General features: G+C 39.8%; 1 protein-coding gene across 6 annotated transcripts in view; it reads left to right on the top strand.

The window, feature by feature from the left end:
• LOC127971766 (protein FAM13B-like) overlaps positions 1 to 12,845 on the top strand; it is a 43,665-nt gene that overhangs the window by 24,710 nt on the left and 6,110 nt on the right. For 2 of the 6 annotated variants that reach the window (XM_052574992.1, XM_052574989.1), the window contains exons 8-19: positions 2,819 to 2,860; positions 4,280 to 4,399; positions 4,509 to 4,632; positions 5,753 to 5,856; positions 7,888 to 7,942; positions 8,024 to 8,117; positions 8,686 to 8,751; positions 10,017 to 10,227; positions 10,307 to 10,445; positions 11,193 to 11,274; positions 11,592 to 11,744; positions 12,573 to 12,793. In XM_052574992.1, the coding sequence (XP_052430952.1) occupies positions 2,819 to 2,860; positions 4,280 to 4,399; positions 4,509 to 4,632; positions 5,753 to 5,856; positions 7,888 to 7,942; positions 8,024 to 8,117; positions 8,686 to 8,751; positions 10,017 to 10,227; positions 10,307 to 10,445; positions 11,193 to 11,274; positions 11,592 to 11,744; positions 12,573 to 12,793 (1,411 nt within the window). The remainder of the gene's footprint in view (positions 1 to 2,818; positions 2,861 to 4,279; positions 4,400 to 4,508; positions 4,633 to 5,752; positions 5,857 to 7,887; positions 7,943 to 8,023; positions 8,118 to 8,685; positions 8,752 to 10,016; positions 10,228 to 10,306; positions 10,446 to 11,192; positions 11,275 to 11,591; positions 11,745 to 12,572; positions 12,794 to 12,845) is intronic. The other 4 variants (XM_052574990.1, XM_052574991.1, XM_052574993.1 and 1 more) reach the window with 4 other exon arrangements.

Here is a 12,845-nt window from a genome sequence, read left to right as displayed (position 1 = left end):
AGAAACCGACCTAAATCTGAGCTGTTAGTGAGAAGAACAGCAGAAGCATTGAGTTTTGAATGACATGGGTGAGTGAATGATGACAGAATTTCAGTTTTTGGCTGAACGATCCGTTTAAGATGACATCTGTGATGGTATTCATGTATTTATGTGTCATTTCGTGAGTCAGTGTTCCCTTAACTGTTAACAGCAGTGCAGTAAGGGGTGAAGACTGTCAGTTGTTTGGACAGTAACAGGGTTATATAAACGTCTAACAGGTGTTTGAGTTGAAAGGAGGGAGTGCTCTGTCTCTGTCTGTGTGTGTGTATGGAGAGACGATTGGCCCAAAGCACTAGCGACGAGCTGCGTCAGACGCTCGTGTATTTAAGCGAGGGTCCAGTGTTTCCACTGCAGCACTTCTGTAGCAGTGCTGAGTCCCACACACAGACAGACAGCACATACAGGACTCCACAGAATGAGCGCCGGCAGCCTGTGTTTGCTCTTTGATCTGCTCATCCAGACTTTAGCACCACAGAGTGCCCAGTCAGGATAACCTTACGCCCAGAACGGCTCATCGACGAGAACCAAACCCAGCAACATGGCTTGTCAAGTCCTTCTCCACAGGTAGTGTTTCAGAGGAGGAAAGCTCTTATCTCTGCACATTCGGTTGAAAAACGCTGCGGATGTTGCGAGAGAGGCTGTCGTTCATGGTGAAACTGGATTGATTTGTTCCCATCCGACTGTCTTGTTCTTTGGTTTTCGGTCAAGGCTGTATGTGACGTTCAGAGGAGATGGCTCACTGCCTCCGATCGCATGACGTAAAGCCCTGCTAACTCACTTAACCCTGTTGATGAGTTGAAATAGGATTATTTAGTTGAAAACGAGAGATGGAGATTCGGCCAGAATTGTGGAATTGATGCATCACTGCATGATACAGCATTTAATTCACAATCAGTGTGTGTGTGTGTGTGTGTGTGTGTGTGTGTGTGTGTGTGTGTGTGTGTGTGTGTGTGTTTTGGCCACTCATGCTGATAAGATAAAGTGCAGAGTCAGAGGAAGTCGTCTGTCTGTAATCCTCTTAAAGCCTCAGCTGATCTCATAGTGAAACAACGTATTACTCTTAGCTCCGTCCAATCTTTACTTCTAGATGCTTCATTATTTAAACTTAAGCCTTGTGAAAATATTCACTATTCATATTATTAAATTAAATTCAGTTATGTAAGCTATCAACCAAACTGACTCTGACTTATCATGCATCTGTAGTTTAGATGCATCTCAGGCCTCAGAGTTCAGGTGAGGTCTTGCTGAAGAACTGAATGGAAACAGAAGGGTCTTTATTAGAGTGCTTCATGCTGAGTAATGCACGGTCACTGTGAACGCATTACTGTAACTGATCTCTGCTACTGTTGTGTGAAAGATACTGAGGATGTCTTAAACAAGGCTCGTTTTGTTCTCTCTTGTGACATCGAGCGATGCACTTTTCAATAGCACAAAAAAACACCCGAAGGCATTTTTCAAAAAGTGCTTCTCTTGTCCAGTTGCTTTCTCTGTGACACTTCCTCTTTTAATAGCACTGTTTTTAAATTAGCAATGCCCTTTCAATGTGCTATAGATCTACATTAAGTTAACAGAGATAATGAATGCAATGTGTTGCAAAACATTCAACAAGATTTTTTTTTTTTTTTTTTAAATCTATTGTGGCTTTGTGACCTCGTTGTACAGAGTAACATAGAAGCTTAAATGAGCTATAGTATTATTTAGTAGTAATCATTGTACTTACAATCTTTTCCACTGTAAAGAACCTTTTCTGGAATGCAAAGATTTCTTAGATATTAAAGGTTCTTCATGAATCAGAATGAAGTAGACTGCAAAAAAAAAAATCCTTTTATTAGATTTTTTTGTTTCGTTCCAGACAAAATATAAAACAATTCTTAGATTTTAAACTAGAAAATAATTTTTGGCAGTGTGTTAGCTGGTCATGTGATTATATCTTATTTTTTGTGAGCGAACACTTTAATGTATAATATTATTTATTCTTTTATAAGGAAAATATAGTGGAAACATGAAGCTTTTTACAAAATACGAATGATGAAAGAGTTCTCAAAAATCAGAAGAAGAAAAAAGTAAGCTGGTCTGATTCGGTGGTCGTTTTTTTTTGTGTGTGTGTGTGTGTATATATATATATATATATATATATATATATATAAATATATATATATATATATATATATATATATAAATATATAAATGCTCACATCCTAGAAATCAGGAAATTGTTTGACGCTCTGACCTTGTAGACTAGCACTAGACCATAGTTTCTAGAAAGTGTCAGGATTTTCCTCTTTCATGGGATGACATGAGTAGTCTTCCTAGCAGCCTAGAGAGCTTAAGGGGTCAAGACATGACACCATAGACCGCACAGCTGCCTAAAAATGACACGGGACCTCACGCTTGTCCTGTTTTTGTACACGCTCATCTGCGTGTGTGTTTAAGGCCTTGTCTGTTCTTTCCCAGAACCTGACACGGGTGCTAACAAGAAGCAGGCAGCTAGTGTTATGTAAGCAAGCGTTCCTAGCATGTCTGAATATGTTTATGGAGCTGCAGAGTCCCCTTGCCCCGAATTCCTCTCCGATGCCCGCTTCCTGACACTCCTGATGTTTCCTGTGACCTTTACAGGAAATGGAAAAACCATGTTTTTCTACAGTGTACGTGACTCGTGAAATGTACACTAAATGAGACGTCTTTTCCCTAGATGGCACACGCAGCGATTATTGCATGAGGATGCAGTCATAGTTAATATAATCATCCTAATGTTTCCTTCCGTTTCCTCTTTTTCCAGTTCGCACATTTCTTCCATCAGCATTCTTCCAGGATCTGCCGCGTAAGTGTCTTAATTTTTTTAAAAAGAGTGTGTAAATAATACGTTTTATTTTTATAAGTCTCAACTAGAACCATATGGTTTGCTCTGAGTGTTGTTTGTTTGCTAGTGACATGAACAGCATACAAGGCCTTTCTTGAACCAACAGGTCCATTTGATGTTCATCCCTCTGACATTGATTTGAACCATATGCAATTATCCTCTGGATTAAATTAGATTTGTTGACTCAAACAGCCACAGTATGCAATAAACAGACCTTTAGGTGGACAGAAGGCGAAATGGAGCTTCACAGATGTGATTATGGTCTTAAAAGCAGATAACTAGGGCATGACATCTTGCCGACAGAGAGACCGTCTGGACTTTGTGACTTAGAGTGGAAAGTAAAATTATGCCAAATTGCTACATGTTGCTGACATTCCACTAATTGTGGACTAATGAAAGAAACCCACCAGCAAATAGAGGGTTAAGCTTGTCTGGATTTTATTTAGTTGATATGACACAACTAAGAAAACTAGAGGAACAGCCATTAGACCACTAGTTCAACTGAAAATTAAGAATTTAACCCTTTCAGCATCTTTTTATTTGCTTTGAGGAAACACAATTTCCAAAGTTCATGTAGCCTATTTTTAAAAGTGTGACTTCTTGATGTGAAAGGGTCATGCTCATAAATAAAACCTTAAAAACACATGGGCATTTTATTACAAGAACACATTTTACTAGATATGCTGAGCTCTGAAATATTTTATTGCGTAGAAATTGCAAGTACGAAATAATGACATCTGTATCCTGTCTCTGTCCTTATCCTGTAAAACACAAACAACTGGAAGAGGCATGTAGCTTAATCGAAACAAAATTACATTCAGCTTTTAGTTTTCTTACTAGCGAACGGCTTTTCAGCTGAAACCTCGACTCTCAGCAGTGGGATGAATATTATCCCATTTTAAAATGGCCTTGGAGCAGAAAATGCATTAAAGTATCTGTAACCGAACAGCAGCTTCAGGCAAATCTAGTGCATCTGGCCATGAAATGCTGCACAGCACAAACAGCACCATCCTCTAATGATTTCTTGTGCACACCGAGGCAGCGTGACTCAACGAGACTTTTGGCCCAGATGATCACGTGGAGGTGGTTTAGGAAGGCATGCTGGGGGTCCATTGCTCTTATGACTTCAGCATAGCCAGACCCTCAGTGCAGGACACATTAGAGACTTCAAAACACTTCTATTTTCAGACACAAGAATCTGAGGTGCTCAGAATGGAGGGTTATTTGTTTGAACTTTGAGCTTGCGCTGAAAACTCCTTGGCTGACCTTATTAAAAAGGTCGAATTGTGATTAATATGGGTACTGTGTGTTCTTGCCTCAATAGGAAGCTTAATATATATATATAGTTGTTTCAGATGTCTTAAATGTGTTTATTTGCAGTATAATCCAGAGGAGCATCTGTGCTGCAGTGGAACAGCACTTGTTGGGCTTACAGACGTCTATTGACAAGGAGCTCGGCTGCTATGAGAGTCAAGTGTTGGACTCCCAGCCCTTCCAGGGGTGAGTTTGACAATACACACGGCACATCTGGTGTTTAGTTGCTTGTAGCTGAAGTTTGAAGGTTAATGTTTTGGTGGAAATGTGAATCTGTATGCATTTTCCTCCACAGAAACAGCCCCACTCAGAAGACCGCAGGGCCTGAGGAGCATGAAGATGTCCAGTCTGAATCTGAAGAAGAGACCGAGACTCTCCCGGAGGTTACAGAGGAGAGCCTGCCGTCAGAGAATAGCGAGGTATGCAATTAAAGGGTTAAACTCATCTGGATTTTACTTATTTGATACGACAGAATGAAGAAAGCCAAAGGAACAGAGATTAGACCAGTAATTCTTAAACATAGCTGAAGCTAAATCCAGTTTAACATAAGAAAAAATCAATTATATTCACCCCCTCGACAGCTTTTTGTTTACTTTCGAGAACCAGAACCCTCACAGCATAGAAAAACCCGAATATATGATAAAACCGAATTTTAAAAGTGTTACATATGTGAAAAAGTCATTCAAATCAATAAAATCATCAAAAAAAATATTTTTAATGAATACACAGCTCTGAATTGCAAGTGAGAAAATAAAATCTGTATCCTAAGTCCTTATACTGTAAAACACAAACGACTAAAAGAGTTATGTGGAATAATTGGTTATAAAGAGTATTCCTCCCTGCAGAACATTTCTGGAATCCTGAAATTTAATTATTTTACTTGCACGTAGATTATGTTTTTAATACAAAACTAGGGCTTTGAATATCATTGTGGACAGTGGAGTCAGAAAGGTAAAGAACCAGTGCATTAGATCATTTCTGGAGTCCTTGAACATATTTAGTCTCTATGCTATCAGCAAGGTCTGTAAATCCTCCTCCTCAGCAGAGTTAGAAACAAAGGCCTTGCTGACAGATAAACAGACCGTCATCTGTTCTCAGCGGACACAAGCGAACCAAACCTTTCAGATAAAGCTCTTTCCTTAAGTAATTAATATAGTAACTGGTTCAGAAGTGAAGTGACGAGTGTGTCTGACTTCTCTTCTCTTCCCTCCACATGCAGAGTTCTTGTGGCCTGGCCACAGTTTCGAAACATATGAACTGGGTCACCTTCTTTTAATAGCCGTGCCTGATTAATGACAGCACCACCTGGTCAAAGCAAACACTCCCTCCCTCACAGATCCACCCCATTCCTCAATGTTATCAGCTCCCGAACTTGAGACGCCGTCGTCAGTAAACACACACACAAGGCCTTGATGTGTTTGAGTGTTCAGAACATTTGGCATTGTGTATTATCTCCAGTGCAATGCCAAACCGTATTATCTTTTTCACTTGTAAAGCTGTCAGTGCAGTCAGTGGTAATTACTCTTCTCTTCCCCGCAGGAATCTCAAGGCTCTCAGCTCAGCAGCCCTGTCACAGAAGAAAGTCCTGGGATGGACCTTGACACGGAGACTCGCATAGATGCTGAGAATCTCCGCACAGAAAGGTTAGATTGGAAGCATTGAGATGCGATCGCGATTAAGAGTTTGCACTTTTTCTTTGGAGGCGAAATCCACTCCTTTTAATAGGAATCCATGCATCTGGAATTATGCCATTTGTAATTCCCTCATGCAGATTTCTCTTTTAATCAGGACGTGTAAACAAATATCAAATCCCTCCTCCCTCAGAGATCAGACCGGTTATTAATGGTTATATATGAAATAAGTGGCAAGAAGAGTTAGATACATGTACAATTAATAAATTACATGAAATATATCCAAACTGATTTTTAATCTCTTTTCAAACTAGATTTGATCAAGTGGTATTTACCAGATGATGAATAGATCACACAGGATTCCCCTTTCTGTCAGACACATTTTTTTGGACCATCCAGCTTCTAATGTATACAGAAAACTCTTTTATGAAGTGAACTCACTTAAAGAGTTGTTTAATACAATTTTCCATGATTTTTCCAAAAATCTTCTGTAATATAACTTGTGTTTGTTAGTGTGCTGTTTTTTATTATATTTGTTATACTTGTATTTTTCTTTTGATTATTTTTTCCATTAAAATAGCCTAAGATGCTGAGATGGCATTAAATAAAAATATACTACTACTACTACTACTACGAAAAATCATCTTAAGGCCTACATGAATGCAAACGCTTCTAGCTACTTTCAATATAACGGTCTTGCATTTATAAAGTATGCTTTGTAGGGTCATAAACAATTACGGTCACATTTGGGACCCTGGACCACAAAACCAGTCTTAAGTGTAAATTTTCGATATTGAGATTTATACATTATATGCTGAATAAATAATAATTATACATCATATAAAGCTGAATAAATAAGCTTTCCATTGATGTATGGCTTATTAGGATATGACCATATTTGGCTGAGATACAACTATTTGAAAATCTGGAATCTTAGGATGCAAAAATATCTAAATACTGAGAAAATCATCTTTAAAGTTGTCAAAATTAATTCTTAGCAATGCATATTACTGATCAGAAATAAAGTTTTGATATATTTACGGTAAGAAATTTACTAAATATCTTCATGGAACATGATCTTTACTTAATATCCTAATGATTTTTTGGCATAAAAGAAAAATCAATAATTTTGACCCATACAATGTATTTTTGTCTATTGCTACAAATACACCCCACAGACTTAAAACTGGTTCTGTGCTCCAGAGTCACATTCTATTTCATAAAGTCCAATTCTCATAAACTAGCACTCAATAAACTCCTAATTTGCTGCTTATTAATAATTAGTAAGGCATTTGTTATAGTTTATGTATTGAGCAGGATCAGGGATGTAGAATATAGTCATGCAGAATATGTGCTTTATACGTACTAATAAACAGACAATATGTTAATAATAGGAATGATATTAAGCAACTGGTTAGTAGTGAGAATTGGTCATTATACTAAAGTACTACCACAAATCTGTTATAGTCAGGTTAACTACTGTCATGGTTTAGTGAATACAGTAGCACACACTATTCAATCTGACACACCTGGATAATAGTTTTAGTGGCATGTGCATTTGAACAGTACACACATTTTAGCCCCTTGAACACCGGCATGCAAGAACACACATGGAGTATGTATAGTGAAACCTCATGCATTCATCTCACATGTTTCTGGAACGATTTTGAAAGCTTCCAAAAATAACGTTTTACAAGGCACATACAAACCTGTTCTGTTCCTTTAGTGAACAATGATAATAGAAATCTCTAGCTAGGAATCGCTTGTAAACGTCGAACTGTGTTCTTGTAAAATCTTTTGTAAGCCTGTTACTCCTTGCACCTTTTAAGCGAGCGTCGTAGATTCAAGAGTCACAGTCTGTTAGCTTGTGGGTGTGACTTGTAAAGTTTCAATACCATCCTGCCTGAATGCTCTTTGCTTGTTTTACGCCTTTATTTATATACTAAATATAAAGCAAGATATTTAAAGAGCTCTATAAGTGACATGCATGAAGGGAACAGATCACAGAGTAGTTCATAGTCATTTGTTTCCATCTCCACACAGACGGGAGAACCACCCAGACTATGAGCTGATGGAGCAGGCTGATGTTATCCCCCACGTGAGTATTTTTGAATAGCACTGGATTTGGTCGGGTTTACTGTGCTGAAGCATCTAATCAAAGCTCTTCGATGTTTTGCAGGAGCTCCTGAATGCTAATAATAATGAGTCCACAGATCCAAACAGCAGCCTTCGGTCTTTGACCAGACGCAATCTCTCAGACAGTGAACAAGAAGGTAGCTATTTCTGCTATTTCTCTGATGCACTGTATTAACTGCTAATGTGTACATGATGAAAATAAACAGTTTATGCAAAAAAAATTTTTAGCGAGATTTTTAAAAAAAAATGAAACGTTAACCAGTTGCATAAGCGCAGGGCAGCATCTGTGTCATTATTTGTAAAAGTTCAATTTGGTGCAAATTGTGGTGAAGAAAATGCACCTTTCACTTTTAAGCTCGTGTAATAGTGATGAGATGTGTTTTGTGTATTCATACACTGACTGAACTCGAGAGATGAATTTAATAGATCACAGAGATATAAATATGGACAGTTAATGGTTATAAACCACCAACATACACCGTTTTCTCATGTATGTGTAGATGTATGCGAATCATAAATATGGTTCATGTGGTCTGAGTGAATGCTAGTTATGACTATGTTAGTTATTTGTATTTCTGTCGTAGATCCACAGCATTATGTGTCTGTTTGCGTGCGTGCGTGGGTGTGTGTGTGTGTGTGTGTGAGGATCACAGCTCAATGCACTCTTCTGTGCTATATCTCTCTCTCTCCGCCTCTCTCCGTCAGAATCATGCCCCATCAATGTCCCACCCATTGACTTCACATGTATGCACCTGCAGAGAGAAGGGAGCGGTAAGTCGCATCTCCACAGCCCTCCCCGAGCTCGTCCATCGCCCACTGCTCCTCTCAAGCTGTTTTCACTCGTTTCCGACCCGAGTTTGGCTCCGCCCCTTTCCCCCACAGCCACCGTCTCATGCTGCCTTATTTTGAATGCAAACAACTGTACTCTTTCAACATCTACCACAGAGTTAGATTGTGAATAGACACTAAAGATGTAAAGCTTGTCATTATTGTTTATCTACCATAGCTGCACCCAAAACAACACTTGTGTGCGATTTCTTCCAGGAAAAGTAGCATCAAGAAATTCCGAATGGAATCTTTCCGGCCTTTTTTGCATTTTCCACCTTGGTTTGAATAGAAAATGGGTGGAATATTGCAGAGAAGGGATTTAAATGCGGAAATGCGTCTGTTGAGCAGAGTGTTAAATTTAATGTATTAAATAACCCAAAATATTTAATATACATGCATGACTATGAGGAATGTTGTAAAAATCTGCTGAATTTTCTGTGGGTTTGGATTCTACATAGAAATAAATAATCTCATAGCAGACAAATTATACTAAGTTTATTTTTTAGGATGGATTCCTTTCATACAAATAACCAGCTCCAGCAATAACTATAACTGTAAAGATTTACAGAGTCTAGCATTCACGCCAACCAAATTCAGTTCTGACGTCAAACGGACTCTTTATGTGAAAACAGTTTGAGTTCTCTCCCCCTGAGACTCTGACTAACCCGTCGGGCTCTCCACATGCACACAGTAGGTCCTGCTGACTCCCACTGTTTACCATCTGCCATCAGCAAATGCATCAGCTTTCTCCTGATCAACCACCATGTCAGATATCTAAGCAGTGCAGTGATCAGCTAAGTTTCCTAAGCAGGCCCCAGTCCAGTACATTCTCTGCGTGACTTCCTCTCTGAGCATGATTCCCTGCATCGAGCACTCATTGCTGTCATTGCAGCTCTTTAAATCCTTTAGCTGTTGAATGTATATGTGTGGATGATATTCAACCATGCACTCTTCCCAAATAACACGGTGCTTGTCTAATTCAACGAAGGAAGTCTGATTGAGTTTTTATGTCCTGTATGGCTCGCTCACTATGTGTCAGAGTAGCTGTGATTTCTGCGCACCTGTGTAGACTTTGGGTTCATAGCACAAAACAACCCAGGCCTGTTGTGACCTTCTAACTCTGTGTGGAAGTGTATGCGATTGAACTGTTGAGTTACGCTGATGATATTGTTTTTTAATGCCTGTGCATGTGTCTGTGTCTTTGTCAGACCCTGTGCCGGTGTTCATGTCATGGCAAGAGGAGACCGAATCAGGAGAGGCCCAGTTGTCGCCGCTGGCGGGCCGCATGATGCCCCTGCCGCTAGAGGACGACACTCAGCCACTTCTGGCCCGACGCTTCCTGGACTTTGGCCACAGTCAGCGCTTCTTGCAGCAGGACCATGATGCTTCATCCTCCACCAAAGCTTTGCCCTGTGGGAGGTGAGAAGAGAAACCAAAGACACTCACGAATGCTCAGATACACTGACAGCCAAACTCACGCTCGTGTCACGTCTCTCAGGCCTCGCCGTGCTTCCCTCTCTTCCAAAGACAGTCTGAAGGGAGACAACGTCTCCCACCAGCTCACCAAGAAACTCCAGAACCTCAAGAAGAAGATCAAGCAGTTTGAGGAACAGTTTGAAAAAGAGAGAAACTACAAGGTTAGAATGATATACATACACTAGTGGTCAAAAGTAATCTCTTCTGCTCACCAAGGCTGCATTTATTCAATCTAAAATACAGCAATGTTGTGAAATATTATTGCAATTTAAAAAAATTCATTTTCAGCATCATTACTCCAGTCTTCAGTGTCGCATGATCCGAAAATCATCCTAATATGTTAATTTGCTGCATGAGAAACATTAATTACAATTATCAATTGTTAAAAACAGTTGTGTACAATTTTTCTCAGGATTATTTGATGAATAGAGAAGCATTTAGCTGAAATAGATGTTAATGTTATTTTTGGTCAGTTTAGTTCATCCCAGCTGAATAAAGGTATTCATTTCTTTTAAACCTTTAAACGCAATCGTGTATAATGTTATAAAAATATATATATTTTAGATAAATGCTGTGCTTTTGAACTTTATATTCATCCAAAAAAAAATCTTAGATGTTTCTTGAGCAGTAAATCAGCTTAATCGAATGATTTCTGATTTCTGGAGCAATGATACTGAAAATTCTGCTTTGCATCAACACAATTAATTACATTTAATCATGTATTCGAATAGAAAACAGTTCTTTTAAACTGTAAAAATATTCCACAATATTTAATAAGCAGAAGATACTTACATTTTAAAATTCTAAAATCTGAAAATTCTAAATTTTTTAAAATTTCAAACTTGCAGCACACGCGTGAGTCATTTCAGAAATGATCGGTTAAATTGATATCTGTGCTTCGTTTGCAGCCGTCTCATGCTGAAAAGGCCGCGGATCCGAAGGTGCTGAAGTGGATGACTGATCTGACCAAAATCCGCAAGCAGCTCAAAGGTGAGAGTGTCTGTGTGGGCCGGATGAGTGATATGGGTGTGGAGTCTCTGATGTTTTTGGGCCGTCTCGGTCCAGGTCTGCTCCCCTGTCCTCTGTGGGAGAAGTGCACCTTACACTGCATGTCTGTAGAGGCTCTGGGGCTCTCTCTGTCATGGGACCACCCTCATACTCTACTGGAGAGCCCTCCGCTCACTGTGTTTGGCCCCCCACACTTCCCATCATCCATTTCCATTTGATTCCCCCCATCAGAGGTGCACTGTCGTATAAAGTCTTTCTTTCTCTTTAACTAAATCAACTCGGACGGCTCGCATCGGCAGGACGACAGCAGCACCTCTTACCCAAAGGTTCCCTGAGGCACCAGGCCGTGCTTCAGTCATACAGATGCCACTCGTCCTCTTCCTCCGTCCCGAACACACCCCATTTTACACTGTCACGCCCCCTCAATGCCTCTAGACAGGCGCCCCACTCCTGTAAGTACTCTTAAGCAGCAGTAAGTAGACTTGAGTTTGACACTCTCTGCTCTCCTCTCTCTCTAAATTTCTCTGACCGCGGTCTCGCAGACGCTTTCCCCCTACGGGATGCTCTCAGCCACGTGTCTCATCTTCTGTAATCATCTAAAGTGTATGTTTATGAGGACGGGCTTACAGGCTGTTCTCAAGTCGCAGAGACAGTGTTTCCGCTTCTTTGGCCCACTTATAGCGCACTTTGTGAGGTTGTCGGTGCACTACTGATGGACTTTTCCGTAGTTTGTGGTGATGCTGAGTGAGGTCGATCACTGACCTTGTATTTATTTCGGTTAGAGTTAGGACTGCACGATAAATCAGTCGTGATTAGGCAAAGCAGTGAAGCACAGTTCTGTGATCAGTAGTAAATCTCCATCCGAAAGCCAGAGGGCGCTCTCGCACAGAAACTTTAAAATATGGTATTACATATTTGCATATAATTTATATGAATTCATCTTATTAAAATTTTTATTATATTAAAGTATATAATAATGCAATGCATTATTTGAAATAGTTCATTGAAGAAGATACACAAACAGCTTTCATTGTCACGAATAATTTCATAATCGCAGGATTATAACATCTGCAATGTTTTTTGTTTTGTTTTGTTTTTTCAGTGAATTACAATTCTGTATAGTAAATGCTTTTCCGTTTGAAAGCATGTGATTGAGATTTACTGCTGATTACAGAACCGGCTTTACTGACAAGAATTGTGCAGCCATAGTTAGTGTGGTCAACTCCATCCAAAAACCTCCTTGCCTCCTAATTCAGTCTTTCTTTTCGTCTCTCATCCAGATGCCAAACACAAGGCTGAGATTGAGCTGACACCACAGACGCGTCCACGCAGTAACACTCTACCCAAGAGCTTTGGATCCACGCTGGATCAGTCGGTTCACGAGGACACCGTGGAGAGCGAGGCACGGAGTCACCAGCCCACAAGAGAAGAGACGCTGGAGCTCATTCAGCACTGCATCCAAACCAAGAGAACTGAGGACGGCTGGCCAGAGGACGTCAGAGTGAGTCCAGCTACTTTAAAGGGTTAATTCACCCAGAGACTTTCCAGAGAGC

This window comes from Carassius gibelio, chromosome B14, assembly GCF_023724105.1.
Source record: "Carassius gibelio isolate Cgi1373 ecotype wild population from Czech Republic chromosome B14, carGib1.2-hapl.c, whole genome shotgun sequence".
NCBI classification, from domain to species: domain Eukaryota; kingdom Metazoa; phylum Chordata; class Actinopteri; order Cypriniformes; family Cyprinidae; genus Carassius; species Carassius gibelio.
Note: the sequence above shows the minus strand (reverse complement) of the source record. Positions and strands in the feature narration are given on the sequence as shown.